This window comes from Agelaius tricolor, unplaced genomic scaffold, assembly GCF_023055355.1.
Source record: "Agelaius tricolor isolate 1412-34295 unplaced genomic scaffold, bAgeTri1.0.p SCAF_19, whole genome shotgun sequence".
NCBI lineage: Eukaryota > Metazoa > Chordata > Aves > Passeriformes > Icteridae > Agelaius > Agelaius tricolor.
The window spans coordinates 3573051-3593635 of record NW_027269279.1 but is presented as its reverse complement, the minus strand read 5'-3'; the positions used below and the strand labels follow the sequence as shown (position 1 = coordinate 3593635).

Genomic DNA, 20585 nt, shown 5'->3' with positions numbered 1-20585 from the left:
GTCAGTGTGTAAGCACATTCTCTGTCTGGAACTAGGAATTGTAGACATTTTTACAGAGGATTGCTACTTAAATCATCTTTTTTCTAACCACTTTCATTAATGGGAGGGTGAGACCTTGTGTCAGTAATGCAATACAAGATTGGAAGCCAGAAATTCCTTTATTTTGATCCCAGTTCTGATGGGAACACATGTGGTTGTCTAGGGTAAGCTTCTTCCTGCCCCTTTTACAAGTGGGATGTCAGTACACTCAATATTGGGATTCTATTTCCCAACAGCCTGGTTTGTTCTTCCTGCATGAGCAGGGCTCAAGGGAGCCTCTAAACCTCCAAATACAAAGCCCAGCACATGGATGTTGGAGTTCATGAGAAATTCTCTGGCCACCTACAATCAGAACCACCTCTCAAAGAGATGTGTTGTGATTTTAGCTAGAGCTTGATCCTTCCGTGCTGGGAACAAATACTTAGCTAGCAATGCCTTGTTTGACAGTGCATGGGAAGAAGGAAGTTTTCCTGTGAAAGGGGTTGTTCCTGGTTTGGTAAACTTGAAAAGCTGAGGTTGTGGAGGGAGAGGGAAGGACAAGGCAAGCCAGGCTTTCAAAATGCACTGGGAAGCAACATTTGACCCTGTGCCAGCTGTTGTATTGAACAGTGCAATTTTCTTCTCTTGCTTTGCTTGGAATAGCAAACACTTGTTCTGCTTCACCCCACTAATTGTGCTTCTCTTTCTTATCTTCCTTCCCAGCTCTTACAAATCCACTGCAGCTCCTTGCAGCCCAGGCCAGCTCGTCCACTCCTGTTGTGGTCAGCCGGGTGTGCGAGGCAGGGACCGAAGAGACGGCAGCAGCCTCGTCCGGCGAGCCTGAGGCGAAGAGGGCACGGCTGGAGGAGCCCAGTGCAGCAGTGCCAGCCCAGGCTGCAGTCATCACACCCACAGTGCCACAGGGACAGGCAACCAGTGAATGAAGAAGCGGTGGGAGGAGCTGGAGTGATGGCGGGGTGGGCATGGGATGGCAGGAGCCCTAAAGCAGCTTTCACAGGAAACCAACCACAACTGTAACAGCTCAAAACACAGCTGATAAAGAGCTCTTTTTAAAGGCAGATTTTTTCAATGGGAGGACAACAGCTCTTATAATCACAAGGTGCCAAAAAGAATGGAAAATCCCTCCCAAGAACCCATATCTGGAACTCTGTTCTGTCTCTACTTTTTTTTTTTTTTTAAGATTCAAAAAAATACAGACAACTGATTGTATGACTGCTGGGATATTTTTAACTATCTTTTCCCCTTTTGGCTCCAAGGGGATGGGATTTGCAGTTCAGAATCTAAAGGAATGTAATACAAATACAGTCTGCTCCCTGGAAAGAAAACTCCTCACGTTCTATGCCTTAATACCACGCTTCTGAGAGCTTTGAACCATAGGACCATTTTAAAAAGGTCACCTAAGGCAATCAAATGCTGAAAGATGGGTGCAGTATCTCACAACAACATTAAAGAAACATGGTACCAAGCTTAAAAAAAAAAGGCAAATGATTCTGGTTTTTTAAAACAGAAAATTCTGAATATAAATGTTTATTTATATGGGGATTCAGGAGGAAGAGTTACAGGGCTCAGCCACCTGGATTTCCAGATGAAATTTCTTTCCATTCCCTCTGAGGGAGAATAGGATGACAGAGGAACTGTATTAACTTGGTTTCTGTAAAGATGTTAAAAACAAAGGGGTTTGTATCTTTACAAATAATTTCTTACAATTATTCATCACTTGCTCTGGACAACAGCCGAAGTATCTTGATGCCTGAGGATCCCATGGGGAAGGGTGTCTCCAGGAGGCTCTGTGTGCATTTGATTGATTACAGCTTGTGTGAAGCACCAGCTTTTGTTCAAATTAGCACTGTAGGTGAAGGCATGGCCACTGTCTTTGTGAACTTGAGAAAATATTGGTTGATGTTCTGCACTAAAGCTGTCACCTTCACCTCTTGGTGGTGGTGTGGTTCTTAGCTTGATGGACCCTGGTCAGGAGGTCAGAGCTGACCCTCTTTCATGGCTAACAGCAAAATTCCTGTGTTACTCTTTGGAGAGGGAAGTTTAGGGCTTGGATGAGAGGCAGCAGAGGTCATACCATGGTTCATTCAAATTCTGTCAGGGTGTAGTAGACCAAGGCAAAAGACTTCTCTTTTATTTTCCATGTGGCAAAACTCACTGGAGGTCTTCCAACAGTTTTAGCATAATTGATTTGGAGGTTTGCTTTCATTTCTTGGCTCCCTCTCCCATCTCTCCTGCCTTGAGGACCATTTGGGTTGGCCAGTAGGAGGAGGCCTTTACTCAAACTGTGTTCCAGGCTCCTCACGCAGTACAAGGATGTCTTTCAAGGAAGGCAGATTTGACTTGTGACACCTTATGACTGGCAAAGAAATCCACCCCTGCCTGTAGGCTCCAGCAAACCCCTTTGGCTTTACACCCTTTGCAGTCCCCTTGGCTAACATGTCTTCTGGCAGCACAGCAGAGATTTTTTAATTTAACAAATGTTACAGCTTTGGTAATGGCAAGAGAGACTTAAGAGGGGTAGGCTGTGCCTCTGGTGGGCTATCTCCCATCTGTACTGATTTGCTGTCCTGTGCAGCCTGACAAGGCAGACAGGCAAAACCCACTGCAGAAACATTGCAAAAAGCCCTCCCCAATGTGCAGTAAATGATACTGTCAGCATATCCATGGGGATTAGGGGCAAGGCACAGCCCTTCACTGCCTGCTGGAATCTGGGCAGGAAGTCCACAAGGTAACAGCTGGCATCACTTGTTCCCTTCTAGGTTTCCTTTGTCTTTGCCAAATCCTATTCAATAACCAAGTCCCACCACTTGAATAAAATCCAGACATGTTTAATTCTCAAGTCCATTATTTTGTGAGAAATATTGCTGAAAGAAGGAAAGAATTTCTTGCTCTCATGATTTGCGGTTACTTTCTGCGGAGAGAGGCACATAAAATATTCATGACAGATCATTTATCTCAGCCGGGCTTTCAGAATTCAGGTGTGTGCCCTTAGTGACAAGTTATTAGATGGGATTTTAGTACTTTGAAATGGTTTTGTGAAGGAGGATTGTTAGAGACCACAAAGTAATTGAAGCAGGCTGGCCTCCAGCTGTCCCTTCTCCCGCTAGGAAGGCGAGGTGTGGCGCAGCGGAAAAGCACAGAGATTAGCTCTGTTTTCTGTAGCCTTTTCAAAGCCAGGAGTCAATAAAATGAACTTCTAGGCAGAAGGCACAAGTGAGAGTGCAGCACAGTCTCTGTGATGAATCATTACTTTCGGGTGACTGCTGGTTTAGGTACAGGCACGCCTCTGAAACAGCCCCGAGGCTCGGGAGCGCTCCAAAAGCACAGGACTCCTTGGGTTTCCAGAATGTTGGGTGAGTCAGAGCAGGATGAAAAACCAACAGAAAACTGTTCAGAATGTGGAGCTGCCAAGATTCTGTGGATTTTTCTTTGCTGATGCTTTTCTCTTGAAGAGTCTAAGTAATTAAAACCTGAACTTCTGTAAACTAATCCAGCACCATAGAAAGACATCAGCTGAGTGACAATGTTTTCATCCACCATAAAGCTGCTGCTTTGTAGATACCTCTTGAAAGTCCATCCTCAGGTTGCATGTGTAGATCTGCCTCCTGAATATTTAGAACAGAATTACACTTTCTGTCTCTTCTTTTTGTGGCTCACAATGCCTGCTGGTTCAAATGGGAGTTGAGGATAAGCAAACATCTTTGTTCTGTTCACCCTTTCTGCTTGAGATGTCTGGAGCTTGTCAGTTCACCCTGTCAGGGGGTTTTTGCTTTATCAGTCTCTTGCATCCCTCTGCTGCTGTAGGAAGCAGTCCTGCCACTTGCAGATTTTTTTTGTAGGTTTGGCTAAACATTGCCTGGTACCAGGTAAAATAACTGTTCCTGCTAAATCGTGTTGAGAGCTGTGGAAAAGTGTGGTCCTCATCCAGAACATGTGAGATGAAGACATCTTCTTTCAGGCCTCCAGATGAATTCTTTCAGCACCGATCAGTCTGGATGACAGCACCATTCTCTCTACATACCAGTCCTGATTCTCCAGGCTGCAGAGGTGTGGTGGTAGAATTAAGTCTTCAACTAGAAAGAAAATGTTTACCTTAATGGTTATATGCAGTGCTCAGATTATTTTAAATTTATAATCTGACTTGTTTTTATTGTCTAAAAAGTTGCATCTCATCTTTGATTACATTAACTAAAGGTTTGAGGGGAAGTGAAGGTGGAGGTTTCACTGGATTTTCTGCTCTCTGTGTAATGAAGGTCAAGGCATATTGAATATTTAAACTGCAATAACTTGGACCTGGGAAAACTGTAAAAGCAAGTTCTTCATGTGTGAATTCACTTTCCACCATTCCCTATTGATTTTTTTTTCACCTTAGGCAATGACATTGACTAATTTTACTTTGATCACAGTTAGTTTATAGCAACTTTCTTTGCCCCAGTTTGCAAGAGTTGAATGCAGTCGTTCTTTGTTCTGTTCCACTGGAATTCCATGTTGTTTGTCTTGACCTTGGCTCTTATGATACAGAAAGCTTTATAGAGAAAGATCAATTTAATCTGATTTAGTGATAACACAGCACAGTGCTGAGCACAAAATTGAAGTTCATGATTAGCTCATATATTCTTTTCAACTCTTTTTCCTTCCCATATTCCTCCCTCCCCCATACCATTAACACTGTCCCCTGTAGCATATCCAGTCATTTTTATCCACTGACAGGAGCAGCACCTTGCATTAAGCTCTGCCTGAGGACTCAAGAATGAAAATACCTGTGGAATACATGGAGCTCCAGAACAGGTTGAGAAAGGTCATTTTGGTCGCCCTGAATGAATTTTCATGCTGTGTTCTAGACATGTTACTGTTGGGCAGAGCTTATTCAGGAGAGTGTTTTCAGAGACATGTTAAAGCTTTGTAAGGAAAGAAATAACAGCTCAAGCTCTTACAGTGCTTCTGCCATCAATGTCATGGTCTAGCATCAAATTTTGGGGGGAGTAAACTTGATTTTGCATGTTTTGTCTTTTGTACTGACTTAGAGCTGTCATTCAGAGTTAATTTCCACTTTTTTTTTCCTTTTTCAATAGTGAAATGCCCACAATGGAATAAAACTTGGAGCACAGAAGGCTAGGGACCTGTATCTAAGCAAGTGAGAGCATCTGACCTGAACTCTTTGCAGTGTGGTGTGGAACACTTCTCCCTGCCTGCTGGGGATGTTCTGTTGGTGTTGGAACTTCTCATCTGTGTCAGCAAGGGGGTATTTGTTTGGTATCACTGGTGTGTGCTAGTGTGCAAGTGAATGTCAAAATGTAGGGTGAAGGAGAAGTGTTTCCTGGATTTGAGGATCTTGCATTTCACCTAGTGGTAGTTCTGTACCTCTCCTTAGAGAATCCACTCTCACCACACAAGGTGAAAACTTCTCAGCAGCATAAGAAGAATTTCCCATGCAGCTGCATTTGTTCCTGACCTCTGAGGAGAACCCAGCTCTGCCTCCTCTGTGTGTTGCAAATAGGAACTTGAAGATTCCAGTAAGATTTTTTCCAATTTGTTCCTTCTCTTAAGGCTGAACCAGCCTGGTTGTCTTGGTCTCTTTTTGTCCATCAGGTGGAATTGTGCTGGGGAGCCCAAAGGCAGAGACAGTGCTGCAGACATGATCTGGGGAGTGCTGGATGGGTTGGAAGAGGAATCCCTTCCCTTGGCCTGGTAGCTGCACTTCTGCCAGTACAGCCCAGTACCTGTTTGGTCTCTTGCTGCAAGCCAAATGTAAAGTGTAAGGAACAAATCAGAGGGTGGACTGGATTGCATTTGTGCAGAGGCCACCATGTTGTCTCTCTCTTCCAAGGAACAGTCCTAGCTTGGGTCTTTTTGAGCAGGAAGCAGCACTGAAGGATCCTGATCACTTTTAAAGATACCTGTGCTTAATCTTATCAAGTGATAGTTTCAATCCAATGTGGAAATTGCCTTGAGTTTCTACCTGCTGCAAAATCTTTGAGGTTTGTTTTAAGTCCTGCTGCTAATAAGTTGGACTAGGGCATTAAGAATGAACCTCTAAAGGAACAGGATGTGTTTCATAATTTTGCCCTTGCTGCACACTGAGTTTTTGAGTTTGCAGATGCCACCCTGCAGTAAATGATCTGTCTTCTCTTGCCAGCCAGTCTCTTGGGCAGCTCCTGTTTCTGCTCTTCATCAGTTTTTCCCCTCTATTTGTAGTTACATCTGTCAACTCCAGAGTTCTTTAATCCACCTCCTAATTTAATTCCATTGCTTGAAGGTCTGCATCTGGCTAGGATTCTTGTGTCAGGTTGCAGTTACACGAGTAAACAATCTGTTGTAGAACTTTTTGTGTCCTTCTGGGTGAAAAATGATGCCCAAGCTGCTGCTACTATAGCATACACACTACTGCTGGAAAGTGTAGCTTCCAAAGGAGCCAGCTGTGCTGCAGAGAACAGGTACACTACAAGGTCATCTGGGCTGCTGGAGCTGATGCCTTCTTGCATGTTGATCTGCACCTGATCAAAACATGGCTGGGGAATCTCTCTCTGGGCTGGGATGTGTTAGATCAGCACCTCTCTCTGCTGGGTGGGTTGTTTGCAGGTCAGTGCACGTGTTTGTGCATGCAGGTGTGGGTGGATTCCCATGCCATGACCAGCAGTGGGAATTCTGTAGCTCTGAGAGTGGGCTTTCTCTGTTAGGGTGTCTTTCATGGGGCAGCAATACACCAGGGAGCATTTTACTTTGGCCTGAGCAAGACATTTTGAAAAATACTTGGTTTTCTTGGAGCACTATATTTAAATTCCAAATTTTGAATCAATTTGTGACGTTTGTATTTATATGTTTGGAAAATTCTTTTGATACCTTTTCAATTTACCAACACTGAATTAAAACCTTTCAGAATGTATGGTTGGTCCTCTCCTTATGTGTCACTTTAAGTTTCAGAGCACAGGGTAGTTGTGCCAAATCTACTCCTTTGCTCTCAAGACAGAAAAAAAATTTGACAATTCATGGGTGGCAGCTAAGGAAGAAACCCTTTAAATATTTTTTTTTCAGAGAATATTAAATTAGATCTGTGTAAACATAAAATTTATATTTATTAATGTGTGAGTGTGTGAGCGTGTGTGTCAATATAGATATATAAATGGTCCATGACTATTTCCTTCTCTTGAATGGTACTTACACAGACTTTTATACAGAGTGTTGGTAATTCCTGCACCAGGCACTGACTCTGAAAGAATGATAAACCTATTTTTGTAATGAATGTGAGCAACCAGTGGAAACAGCTTTACTTCAGTGATTGCTTTCATTCCTCTCACAGAGCAGAAGAGGCAGCTTGGTACTTGCATCTTCCTTGTGTAGCATCTCCCTGCTTCTGCCTTTGTCCTGCTTGCAGCAACCCCAGCCCACGCTGCTTTTCTGGCAAGGAAACCCCCCCCAAATGGCACTAATGAAAGCTGGAATCCTTTCTTGTCTGCAGTTCTCTCTAGGTGCAGTATCAGGGAGCTCTTTACAGATTCTGCTCTGTCAGTAATGGGACCTGATTTCTAACAGAGGAGATTGATGGGGGGTCCACGAGGATGGTGCAAGGCTGAGGAATTCCTCTCTGTCAGGTGGCTAAGCTAACACTGGGGCACTAGGAAATTGTTTCTTTTCCTCTGTGGTGAGATTATTTTCCTTTTGTCATGCTTCTGTCTCTTTTTGGGGTGAGGTGTGTCTGTATCCCCTTAAAAACAAGCACAGAAGAGTTTTTCTAATGTTTCCATTCACAGGGAGTAAATTTTACTGAACTGGCCAGAGTTCAGATGTGATTTAATTCCACAGGGATCACTAAATTCACAGAAGGGTGTATTTTGAACCACTTGGATCTCTTGAGAACAAAAGCAAGTGATATTTGACTTCCTAATCCTAATTGCTCTTCCAGAAGCAGAAATTCTCTGTGAGGATCTGAGTGAAAGCTTCACCTCAGCAATCCCTGCCTGGTGATGGGGCTTCAGTTCTTCAGGGAGAGGACAGGGTTGGTGATAGGAAGAGTGACCAGAATAGGAGCAGTGAAAGGAAGCAGCTTTCCTCCTCATCCAGCAGAAAACAGCCCCTGTGAAACCCAGACTTCCCCTAATATTTGGTTGTGTCTGCTGCCAGGTTATGCTGTGATCTGGACCTCTCTGTCCTGCTCCTACCCCACCTCACTTTCACCTAAAGCAGTCTGAGACAGAGCCTTCCTTAAAGCTAAGGGCAACGGTGAGGAGAAATGTCTGGTAGCTGATGAAAAATGAGATTTAAATGGAGCAGAAAAAGTGAGAATTCCTTCTGTTTCACTGTCTTGCTGCTAAAAGTCTGGTGCAGAACATCCTGATGTTCTGCTGATTTATATGCTGCTCTTGGGAGGTGGGCAGGCTGCTAAGTTGGCTCTGTAGCAATTGAATTACTGTAAACCTAAACTTGCTTAATCTCTCTTTTTTTTTTTTTCTCCCTCAAATGGGCTTGAAGTAGAGGGAACCAGAGTATTATTTGTAAGATCTTTTTGCTTTAATAGAAAACAGAATGTAAAAAAAAAAAAAAAAAAAAAAAGAAAAAGAAAAAAAAAAAAACCAAAAGCAAAACCAAACACATTCAAATATAGTGATACAGAAAATGGCTTTAAAATATGAAAATCTTACAAGACCATATGTTGTGTTGGGTTCTGGACATGCTGTTTGTGCTGAGGAGGCTGGCCTTGCCCAGCCTGCCAGCCAACCTCCACGTAGCCAAAAAGAGCATTTTAAGAGTCTGTAGCTATCCAAAGGACTGTTATCCAAAGGACTGTTCAAAGCTGTTTAGGGATAAATCAAAAGCTGTGTGTGAGCAACGGATGGTAAAGCTGGAAATTCACATCCAACCCTGAATAATTGCTCTAATAAAAAACAAAATCCAACTCTCCCCCCTGTTCTGCAGATGCTCATTCCCACCGAGTCCCTGGGGAAGGCTGAAAGGAGAACCTGAAATACCTCAGTGGCTTCACAGAAGGGTTTGCTACAGAGATCTGGGCCAGCCTTACCCCTTTCACCTCGGTTTGGCACTTATTTTATAAAATAAGAAGGTGATGGAAAGGGGAAACTAAAGCCATGCTTGCATTTCAGTTCCTGGTGTTGCCTGTGCAAGACACCTCCAGCCAGATGTTTTGGGCTTTGTGGGGTTGTTTTGGGTTTTTTTTACAGCTGATATCAAAAGTTGTTTTGGGGTTTTTTTGTGACTTGTTTTCGTTATCAGTGCTTTTTCAAAAGCAGGTGTGTATCCCAAGGGGGGAGCTCCATGGGGGCAGTGGATGTGAAGTTCATGTTCTTTCTCTGGCCATGCTGCTGCTCCTGTGAGATGCTCAAGGCAGCCCTGGCTCCCAGTAGGGTGTGGGATCCTGCATCCCAGGAGCAGGACCTGTGTTTCCACTTCAGATGGGATACAGTGGTTTTGTTTGTTTGTTTTTTTAATATAGAGCCATACATTTTTTAAGTAATTTGAGATCTGAATGTGATTTCTAATGTATCGAGAACGTTAATATTTTAAAGCTATAACAAAGGTTTAAATTTCTACTTTTTTTTTTTTCATTTATTTTAACTGTTCTGTTACCTTAATTTGATGTATGTGGTTGGGGAATGTTGCTTCTCCTCTTAGCATTTGTTTCTATAACCAGAAATAAAATTATATATGAAAGAGAAAATGCCCTGAAATTGCTTTGCTGTTTTTGGGTGCCAGATTTGGCTCCTTGCAGTGTAACATCACAGGGGGGTTGAGTTTCCTGCAGCAGTGAGGGGACTGTGTTTAATATTTTTTCCTTTCTTTTTTCCTGTAGGAAGGAAGTGTGTATCTGCACACCTTGCAGTGTTTGGAGTTCAGACACCCCACTTTTGATCCCTTGTCAGTTATTTGGGCAGCTGTTGGCTCACAGCAGAGTGAACATATGGACTTGTGTGTTTGAGATCTGTGATGCTTCCCCTGGGGCTCATAAAGGATTCCTCCAGCTCCAGCTTTTGTTTTGTCATGAAGTGAAACATTGTTATTTTGAAAGTTAAACTATTCCAGTGTGTTCCCCTGTAATTTATAATAATTGTTTACATTTAAGCCTGTGAGATCAGAAAACAATACTTTATCTGTCTTGTAGTTAGACTTTTCCTCCTTTTTCTTCCTAATGCAGCTACAATTTAAGTTCTGGGTTTATTTTGACTAAACATTCTTAGCTCCAAAATTAAATAGTAATGTATTTTAAGGCCTCAATTGACATAGAGTAGCTGTAATTCATAGAATTTTAGAACCATTGAATGGTTTGGGTTGGAAAGAACATTAAAAATCAGCTCGTTCCAATCCTTGCCATGAGCAGGGACATCTTCCACTATCCCAGGTTGCTCCAAGCTCTGTCCAGCCTGTCTTGGTCACTTCCAGGGATCCAGGGGCAGCCACAGCTTCCCTGGGAATCTGTGCCAGGGCCTCAGCACTCTCACAGGGAAGAATTTCTCCCCAATATCCCATCAAACCCTGCCCTCTCAGTCTGAAGCCGTTCCCCTTTGTCTTGTCACTCCATGCCCTTGTAAAAAGTTTCTCTCTTTCTTGTAGTCTCCCTTCAGTTACGACAGGATGGGTTTTTTATAATTGACTAATTAAAAAATTAATAACACAGTACACAGTGAGCAAATGTATTGATCCAGAGCCCTTTCTGGGTGGTGTATTTTAACATTATCCTGTCTTTGGCTCCCTGCGTGCTGCTGCTCTGCTGGCTGATTGCCCAGGCATGGTGCTAATGAACTTTAATGCCAGAAGAGCACAGGGCAGGGAATTACCAAAGGCAAAGTGCCAAATCCCATCCCCTGGCATCTCCTCCGCTCCAGCTGTGTTAGCAGTCGGGAGAGAAGGTCCTGGTGGATTTCTGACTTCTGGGAGTGCTGAAGACTGAGCAGCTGGTTTAACATCTCGTACCCGTTTTGGAAATCTCTGTTTTATGAACAGGTTGCAGGAAAGGCTGATACATTTATTGTCTTTTACCATCACTGCTGCAGAAGCCCCAACTCCCATCTCTGCCATGTAATGATGTTCTCCATAGGTCTGAATGCCTAGAGTGGGGTGGCCTCAGAGCCCAGCTTGTGCTCAGGCTCCTGAGGTGGGGGATAATAACAGAGCCCCTCGGACAGTCCCCTTGCAGATAATAACAGAGCCCCTCGGACAGTCCCTTTGCAGCCACCAGCGCGGATTTTGGTCACCCCCTCCGCGCCTCTGCGAGCCCTTCCCGCCGGGCGGAACCTTCGTGCAGCAGCCGCCGCGTGCTCCCGGAGCCAGCGCCGCGTACCGCCCGCCCATGGGGGGCGGCTTTGGCCGCGTACCGCGGCGCGGCGGGCCCAGGCGGCGGCGGGGCCGGGATGTTCACGGCGGCTGCCGAGAGCTTCCTCCGGCAGGCCAGGTGCGACAGGGGGACAGGGACAGCGGCACGGAGCCCTCGGGCCGGGCGGGGGCGGTGGCGGGAGCGGAGGGGCGGGCGGTGAGTACCGACCCTGCAGCCCGGAGCTTCCCGAGGGGGCCCGGGCTCTGACAAGCCCCGACCGGCCCGGCAGGGAGATCCAGGAGGAGGAGCTGCGGAGATTCACCGCCCGCGTGTCCGCCCTGCTGCAGGGCCCCGAGGCCGGCCCCGAGGCCGTGGATGGGCTGCAGAGGCTGCACCTCACCGTGGCCGCCACCAAGTACCCCCGCAAGTGAGTGAGTGCCTTGTGCCCCCCGGGTGTTCGAGATGCGTTACCTTCTAACCAAAAAGAAAGGGCTCTAAAATAACACGCTGCCTTGAAAACCCTAGGTTTACTTTGAACACAAAGCCCCTCTTTGCTTTACACCCCCTTGCTAAGCAGAAGTGCCCATCTCCTTTTGCAGCAATGTTAACAAGTGTTGGTGTCACTGAGGCTTCACTCAGAAATGAAGGTGGTGAGTGGCATTAGGCACTGTCAAGGGGGATCATCCCAAAGCCAAAATTATGCAGGAAATAAACATCTGGATCTTTTCTTGCCTTGCAGTGGTGTTTACTGTGACTCTTGCAGGCTCGATGGCAAGTTTGTGGAGCAGTTGCAGACAGTGCTGTGCTCACCCAAAACTCCTGAGCAGATTCAGGTGTTGTGTGCTGCCATCCTGAGAGAGATGTCACCTTGCAGCGATCTTGTCCTCTCCTGTGATGAGATTCAAGATACAAAGCTCTTGAGCCTGGTATCCTCTGTCCTTCTGGCTCAGGTAAATGACCTGTCAAATCAGAGATCTTCCCTTCTCAATACGGATTTGCTTTTTGATTGTTCCCTGCTCCTGAGCTCCTCCCTGAGCTCAAGGAGAGTGAAAATCAATTGTAAGTATGTAGAAAAAAGCAGAGGTATTTCAATGTTTATTTAAAGGCTCTCATTATTCTGCTTTGCATGGGAAAAAAATGGCAGATTTTTGTGTATAGCACTTAACTACAAAAAATGCTTAAAATTATCATGTTTAGACACTGAGAACCTGGAAGCAAAAAAGAACCCTTTAGAGCTGGCTGCTGAATAGATTTCAAATCAGGATTTCAAATCAAAAAAGAACCCTTTAGAGCTGGCTGCTGGAATAGATTTCAAATCAGGGTTGCTTGAACCTGGGAAAGACTTTAGATATTCTCCTTATGATATTGGCTTTAATGTACACATATAAAAAACATACACAGAACCTACAAAACATGTAAAACTGTAAATGCAAATGACACTTCAAAGGTCCAGATTCTCCATGAAGAGAAGCAAACATGAGGATCTCCCTGTTTTGAGTGCTGTCTGGGGAACAAGCTAGAAACTTCTCTTTTTCCTCTCCTTCTTTTACTTTTATTGTGCCTGTTAAAGTTAAAATATTTTTGTGAAACTTCTCATTCTGAGTTTCACTGTGTGCTTAGAAACGTCTCCAATGTTTCTGACATTCATCTGAGTCTGCTTAACTAAAGGAAATGAAACAGAAACCAGCAATGTGTTATTTATGTGCTGCCTCACAAAGCTCCTCTCTCCCATATCCAGCCTTGGGACTGTCCTGCAGTTCCAGGATGTAAAAATACATAAGCAGCACCACAGTTTGGGATCTTTGAATTCAAATTGCAGAAAATCTCTGTAAAATGTGCTAAAATCCCCTGTGCTGTTGGTTATTTTTGTGTTTGACTTTGGTATTGATGCCTGGTGGAGGAGATTGGTCTCTAGTAGTGGTAGATTATTTATCTTTACCTCTTCTTTATTTTTTCAGGGAAATAAGGGTGAAGTGGCAGCTGTGGGGCAGCGTGTTGTGCAGCTCCTTGAAAGAAGACTGCCCGAGGGTCAGAGTGTTCGGTTCCTTCTTCCCGTCCTGGCAAATGTCATCAGCCTTTCCCCAGAATCCCTAACAGAAGGTAAATCTATAGGAAGGGCTGAGATTGCCACCTGGCTGTGGTCTGGGTACTGATCAGAAGGCTCTCAGCTGGAAGGTGCTGTCAAAAGAGAGAGCTCTGCTGTGAGGAAAGGGAACTTACTGGGTGAGATGTATTCCACCACACAGAACTGGGACTGGGCCTTCCAGTCAAATCCTGGCCATGGATTTGTATAACAGGAACATGTGCTCGAGCTGAGGTCTCCACATGCAGCAGGAGTGTGAAATTGTAGCTGTCCTGAAGAGCATCAAGCCAAGAGAGAGAGACAAACAGAGATGTGCCTGTGCTCGTGGTCAGGAGAGCAGCAGGAACAGCTAGAGGTGCTCTTCAGCAGAGAGGCAGCACTGGGTGGGTAGTGGGGAGTTACCCTAGGAGGGCATTCCAGGCTTAAAATGCTGGGGAGTTGTGAGCAAGTTTCTGGGAGTTTCCTGTGAGGTTTGTGAACTTCATGCAGTGTGCCAGAGAAGCTTTGGGGAGGGTGTTGGGCTGGGTGCATGGGCTGGCAGAGCAGGAGGGATCACCTGCCCCAGCTTCTGAGAGTTCCCAGGGAGGGAGCTGTGCCTTTGGCTGCAGAGCTGAAGCCTGACACTGCCTGAATAATGTGACAGTGGTTTTGTACATTCCTCCCAACAGCAGCTGTGGATGGAGACAAAGGAACAAGTGTCTCTTGGGTGATCTGGTAGCAGAGTCCTTGGCTCCAGCACTCACTCCCTGCCTGAGGGGGTATGAGGAGTATAGAACATCCACCTTGGGGTACCAGTTTCTTTATGGATTGCTGGGTCAGAGAGTGATCCAGGCTGGAGAAAAAGCACAGAAATTGAGGGTTAACAGGGAGATGTTGCAGAGGCTGCTTCTCTGCCCCATCTAGCAATGACCCTGTCACTTCCTTTGTACAGAACAGATCAATGTTGTCAGTAAAAAGCTGGCTGACTGGCTGAGGTATGCAAGCATTCAGCAAGGAATGGCTCAACCCTCTGGAGGCTTCTTCTCCAGTCCCAGAACCAAACAGGTGAGTGCTGGGTTGCCATGGTGACCTCACTAGAGCATTTGTTAGTCTGTTACCTGCTGGTTTGAATTCCCAGAATCACCTTCTTTTGGAAATGGGTAGTCTAGAAGTGCTGCTGTTCTTCAGCATTTTTGTGGGATATGCCTGGGGCTCTGACCTGCTGCATCTTCTCTCTCAGCCTGCTCCTATCACAGAGGTGGATGGTGCTGTTGCAACAGACTTCTTCACAGTGCTCTCAGTGGCTCAGCACTACACACAGGACCAGTGGCTCAACGTGCAGACTTTCTCCATGCTGAGAAACTGGCTGCTGTGCTATGGGGGCAAGGAGCTGGACACCCTTAATGCAGGTAGGGATTGAAGGTGTGGTCTGCAGCCCCAGGAAGGCTGTGTGCTCTCAGATATCTGTCATATGAGGTGGCTGCACCAGCAACCCAGGAATTCCTCTCTTTCAAACTGATTAGATATTAGGAAGAAATTATTCCTTGTGAGGGTGGGGAGGCCCTGGCACAAGTTGCCCAGAGAAACTGTGGCTGCCCCATCCCTGGAAGTGCTCAAGGCTGGATTGGGCAGGGCTTGAAGCAACCTGACATAGTGGAAGGTGTCCCTGCCCATGGCAGTGGCTTTGGAACTGGATGAGCTTTAAATCCCTTCCAGCCCAAACCATCCTCTCATTCTAAGTGACAGAATTATGGGCAAGAGTTCAGAGATCTTGCACTAGGAGCAGGGAAAGTTTGGGAATGAATATCACTAAACCTCCTGACTGATACTTATTGATACTTCCTTGGGGAATTACTTGTTGGGTGAGTCTCCTGTTTTCAGACAAAGCCCCATGGATTCCTAGGAAGGAAAGCCTGGATGATGTGAGACAGCATCTCCTTAATATTCCTGTAACATTCCCTTCTCCCTCAGCCTCCTGTTCTTCACTCTGCCCCTGGGGACAATCAGCTGCCTTTCTGTTGCTGGGCTGCTGCATGGGTGCCATGGCCTGTGACGAGCTGACACGTGTGATGTTCACTGTGCAGGTGCCACAGCAGGAGGGGACAGCTCTGTGACGAGCTGACACGTGTGATGTTCACTGTGCAGGTGCCACAGCAGGAGGGGACAGCTCTGTGACATCCATGGTCCCTGCTCCAGCCACGCCTGGCCGGCTGCTCCCACCCAGGGAGCGCCTGCGGGACAAAGCCTTCGAGTACTGCCAGCGCCTCGTGGAGCAGAGCACCCGCCGTGAGTCCTGCCAGGGGGAGAAAAACACAAAATACTGCTGCATCTTTGGGCTGGGATCTCTGGAATCCTCTGTTAGGGATGGGGCCTGCTGCAGCTGCTGGGGGAAGCCATTGACCAGCCCTGAGCTGGGGTGTTGGGAAGGATTTGGAGGCAGCAGTCGTGTTCTGCCTCCTTGATTTGCAGGGGAGGCTGTGAAACTTGGTTCTCATTGGCCTGAATTTAGGATCTGTGTGTGTTCCTGCCTGCCCTGAAACCAGGGTTAGTGCTCAAACTGACAGCCTCATGTTCCTGTGATGGCTCAAAGCTTAACTTGGACTCATTTCTCTGGCAGGACCCCTGAAGAAAGATGATGGAGACCTGCAAAAAGCTGTAAGTACACAGAGGTGGGGCTCAAGTTCTGGGAGTTGTGGTTTCCCCCATTCCATTCTTCATCTCTGCTCTCCTGCAGTGTCTCATTGAGGCAGTGACAATCATGGACATCATCTGCAAACAGGACTGCTCCTACGTGTGCCGTGCTGCCTCCTTCCTGAAAATCCTGCACAGCAGGATCTGTGGGGATGCCACTTATGCCAGGGCACTGCTGCCCATTGCCCAGTTCTTCCTGAACCACAGTAAGTCTTCAGCTCCCACCCACTCCTCCACAATCCAGTCTTGCCTATTCCAGCACAGCACTTTTGTCCTGGCACTTTGCTGCCTGCCAGAGTTGGTAATTCCACCTTGCCTGTGCTCTGGTATGGATGATCCCACCCCAGGAGCTGGGATGTCCCCTGCTCTTTAGAGGAACATAGCCCAGATCTCTCTTGGCCCCTGGAGCCTTGGCAGGGCTGCTGGCTGGGCTGGGCTGTGCTCAGCAGGGTGCTGTGTCCTCCCAGGCAGACTGGCAGCTGTGGACTCGGATGCCATCTACAAACACCTCTTCACTGATATCCCAGCTCAGCTCTTCCACAACCCATCACTGGCCTTTGAATTTGTCCAGTTCTGCAAAGACAACAGCCAGCTCTTCACAGACTCCTCCAGCATATTCAGGCAGAGCTTCCCAAATCTCTTCAAGGTACAATGTGTTGGAGCAGCAGAGGGGAGAGCCTGCTTCACATCCCCTTCTGTGCCCTAGAATTTCATTTTTGTACCCCACAGCCCTCCATGTGCCTTCATGGCAGTGCTAGGGAGAGCACAGGCAAGAAGGATTGTTACAAAACAAGTGTGATTTCGAAGGGGAGGAGGATTTTGGGTGTGTTCAGCACTGCCAGGAGAGAAGAGTCTGGGTTGGCAGGACTGTAGAGGGCTGGGGAGCGCAGTGAACACAGGACACAGCACTTTGTTTCTGGAAAAGTTTAGGAAGTTGCAGCTTGCCAGCCACTGAAACAGCTGCCAGAGGCCTGTGTTGAGCTTCTTACAGGCTCCTGGGTTTTGACCAAACCCTCAGACTTTTTCTTTTCAGAAGTGACTTTCCCTTCTCATCCCATCTGGTCACAGTGTGGAGTTGTCTGGGTGTGTGATGGAGTAGCAGGGATTGTGCAGCAGTTTGTGCTTTTTCCTTGCAGTTCCTGGCGTGGAACAGCCCATCTCTGATCTCTGAGTTTGTGGACCTTCTCCCATTTCTGCTGGATCCAGGCACAACCATTGAGATCTTCCATTTGCTGCTTGACCTGCCCTGTTTGACAGCAGCTCTGGACATCCAGCTGAGGTAATGCACCTTCCCTTCCTTTCACTTGTTAATCAGCATCTTAGCACTGACCAAAGCCCAGTGCACACTCCTGAGCCTCAGCTGGCACAGAGCAATCACTGCAGTCAGGGTAACACAAGGCTGCACAGATGTCAGCGCAGTTTTCTTAGCAATGTGTTGAACATGGGAAGGGAAGGTGCCCAGCTCTCACATTTCAGTACTGGACTGTCTTTGGGGCTCAGGGAGCTGTTGCCATTCAGCTCTATCCAGCTCTAAATGATTGCCACATGTTTGAGGCTTCCACGAGCTACCACCTCAATACAGAGGTGAAATACCTATTCTTCCTTTCCTGTTCTTAGCCCTGGTTTTGGCTTTGTTCTCCTGGAGGCACACAGAATTTTCTTCCTGAGATCTTAGGAGCTGTGAGTGTCCATGAAGATGGGGTAGGACTGGAACTGGCTGTACCTCTGCTCTTCCTTGTCCTCCTGACATTACAGCTCTTTCTGGAGTGCTTAGAAAAGAGAGCCATCCTTGATGTTGGTGGGCTTGGATGACTGAGGGACAGAGTGCCAGTTTTCCCTTTCCCAGGCCTGACACAGAAGCAAGTCTGAAACTGTTGCCTGAATATGGGGGGCCTGAGCTCCTCAGGTTGGCTCTCTGCCTTCCAGAGAGCCTGGATTAGACCTGGATTGCTGTTCAGTGTTCAGGATCCCAGCTCTGCCCTGGCCCATTCTCACAGTGCAGCACATTCTGTGTTCTCTGCTAGGGCAGCAGCTCTTCCTGCCTCTGAGAAGGCTGGGGCTGACCCAGCTGGGAAACCAGCCACGTGTCTGGAGGCCTTCCACCATCCCCTCTACAAGAGCATGTTCCAGTATCTCCTCCGCACCACGTCTGCTCCCGAGGATGCTCCAGACAGGTAGGAGCCTGCCTGGAGTGTGCTTCAGCCATCCAGCTCTGGGAGGCAGCACTGGGATTACTGGGAAAGGCACAGCTGCTCTGAGCTGCCGTGAGGTGGATTTCTCTTCCCTCTGTCAGCTTTGCCAGCACTCAAAGGCCTTGTGGGGCATCGGGAAGGGCAACTGGGAACAAACCTTCAGCAGTGACTCTTCTTCTGCCCACAGTCTGGTTCCACTTCGGCAGCTGCTGGGATCCCTGGCTGGCAGCCCCAGGGTGGTGCAGTGTGCAGAGACTGTCCCTGTCTTACTGGAGCTCTTTTTCAGGGTGGTGGCAGAGGTAGGTCCTTTTGAGGGATTTCAGTTCCCAGTTGTGCTGCAGGGATCTCTTGTTATGTGAAGAGCAGTTGTAGATGCAAAATTAGGAAGATGCTGCAGCTCTGAGAGAGGGGAGGGTGGGATTGGTACTGGCATGAACCAGCACTGAGCTGGCCACTTGATCCAGAAAAAAAGAAGAGCTCTGTGGAGCAGTGTCAGGTTCATTCTGTGCTCTCAGCCAGCTGTAAAGGAGAAAGATGAGAGCACAGTGAGTGCCTGATACCTGCTTTGTGCACAGCTCCCCTCCTAGATCAGGCAGTTTCTCTGCCAGCTGTCTCACCTGGCTGGTTATTTTGGGGTTTGGCTGCTGGATGTCACAGGTCCTGCTGAAACAAGGGCTGGCTTTCAGTTTGCAGATGGCTCTCTGATAAACCAGCTGGTGGTGCTGCTGCTGCAGAGGAGTGACCAGCTCTATGAGATGCCAGCGTTTAAAGAGGATGTGTACAGGTGAGATGAGACAGGAGGCACAGCCCAGCTCCCAGCCCTTCCTCCTGGAGGAGCCTTTTCAGCTTTGACCCACTGTGAGGTACCTTTGAAGGGTGCAATATGGGGGCTGCACCTTCATCCTGGCTGGGAACATCCTGAGGATACAGCCCTGTGCCAGTGGCTGGGTGCTGCCAGCCCCTCCTGGCTTTGAGCATCACCACCTTGCCCTGCTCTGAGCTGTGCCCTTGTCTCTGCTCCAGGGTGCTGGGCTCAAACTTGGCAATGCTCTGCGGGCTGCGCCCTGCGCTCGTGGTGGAGCTGTCCACGGAGATCCTGGAGTTCTCAGGAGCAGTCAGCAACATCCAGAGCAAGGAGGCCATCTTCACCCACATGGTGAGCAGGGCTGCTCCAGCTGCACTCTCATCTGATTTTCTGTTCCCTAAAAATGATTCAGTTCCCTTTCCCTGTGCTCCCTTCTGGCCTGGCACCAGGCGTGGGCTGTCGGCGAGTTCCTGTCGGTGTCGCACGACAAGCGCTGCACGGTGGAGCAGATCACGTGCTTCTTCGAGACCCTGGAGGCCGTGCTCTTTGAGATCACCCAGCTCAGGCCACAGGCCAGCACCCCCAGCTGTGCCCCCCGTGCCATCAGTGTCCTCATGGCCACCCTGACCAAGCTGGCAGCCCGCAGCCAGGACTTGATCCCCAGGTGAGCACCCGCCAAGGGTTGAAATGTGCAGATCTCAAGGGTCCAAAAGGGGATTTGCTGGTGTTAATTAATAATTGAGTCATGGAACTGAAAAAGGACAGAGGTGAGCTGTGGAAGGTCACAGTTTGTAGGAGTGGGATTCATCTGCTGACTAATGCTGGGTCACCTGCACTATTCTGTTGGAGTTTACACACTGAAGCAGTGACCTGGCTGGGTGAAAAGGTCCTGCCAGCTGATATCCACGTCCTTCTCTCCTGCAGAGTGTCCATGTTCCTGTCCAAGATGAGGACATTTGTGCAGAGCCCTGCTGTCACTTCTGTTTACTGTGAGGAAGACCTTGAGGAGATCCTTATACGTGCAACTGAGCTCATGAACCTGCTGAAAATGCCCAGTGTGGCTCAGTTTGTGTTCACCCCACCTGTGGCCAGCACACAGTTTCAGAAGGAGGTGAATGACTCCCTCCCTTTGGCCCTGAGGATGGTCACCCAGCTCCTGGAGCCTGCTCCAGGCTCCATGCCAGTGTGAGGGCAGTAACTCAGTGGACACTGCTGACACTCAAGGCTGAGGCCCTGATCTTAACTGGAAAAGAGGAACAAATGATTGTGAATGGAACAGGAATAAGGAGAGCTGAGGCTGCTCCTCTGGTCTAAGGCTGTTTGTATTTCTGTCCTAGTGCCTGTTGCTTTTTTATCTCCTAAGCTTGTTTTATCCCTTCCTAGTGAGTATGCATTGAAATCCTGGTGGATTTCTGCAAATGTTGCAGGAGAGTGAATGGTGCATTAATACCCTGCCAGCACACCCTGTCCCTTTGGAGATGTACTTGTTCCCTCCCTTCCTCTGCCTTGTTTCCCCTCCCCTTTGCTCTCACTACA

The 20585-nt window shown here is 47.6% G+C and overlaps 2 protein-coding genes across 2 annotated transcripts in view; both read left to right on the top strand.

Moving 5' to 3' along the window:
- Window positions 1-9709, top strand: part of FOXK1 (forkhead box K1) — a 56205-nt gene extending 46496 nt beyond the window's left edge. Inside the window, exon 9 of the mRNA XM_071443926.1 lies at window positions 742-9709. Within this exon, the coding sequence (XP_071300027.1) occupies window positions 742-962 (221 nt within the window). The 3' untranslated portion in view covers window positions 963-9709. The remainder of the gene's footprint in view (window positions 1-741) is intronic.
- Window positions 9710-11311: 1602 nt separating this feature from the next.
- Window positions 11312-20380, top strand: AP5Z1 (adaptor related protein complex 5 subunit zeta 1). Its single transcript, XM_071443914.1, has 17 exons — window positions 11312-11437; window positions 11589-11726; window positions 12063-12249; window positions 13258-13399; window positions 14314-14426; window positions 14602-14770; window positions 15507-15647; window positions 15979-16016; window positions 16096-16258; window positions 16520-16698; window positions 17189-17331; window positions 18077-18226; window positions 18432-18543; window positions 18931-19028; window positions 19268-19400; window positions 19499-19713; window positions 19974-20380. Exons 1-17 carry the CDS (start codon window positions 11397-11399, stop codon window positions 20236-20238), a joined length of 2427 nt encoding a protein of 808 aa, XP_071300015.1. The 5' UTR covers window positions 11312-11396; the 3' UTR covers window positions 20239-20380.
- The last annotated feature ends 205 nt before the right edge of the window (window positions 20381-20585 follow it).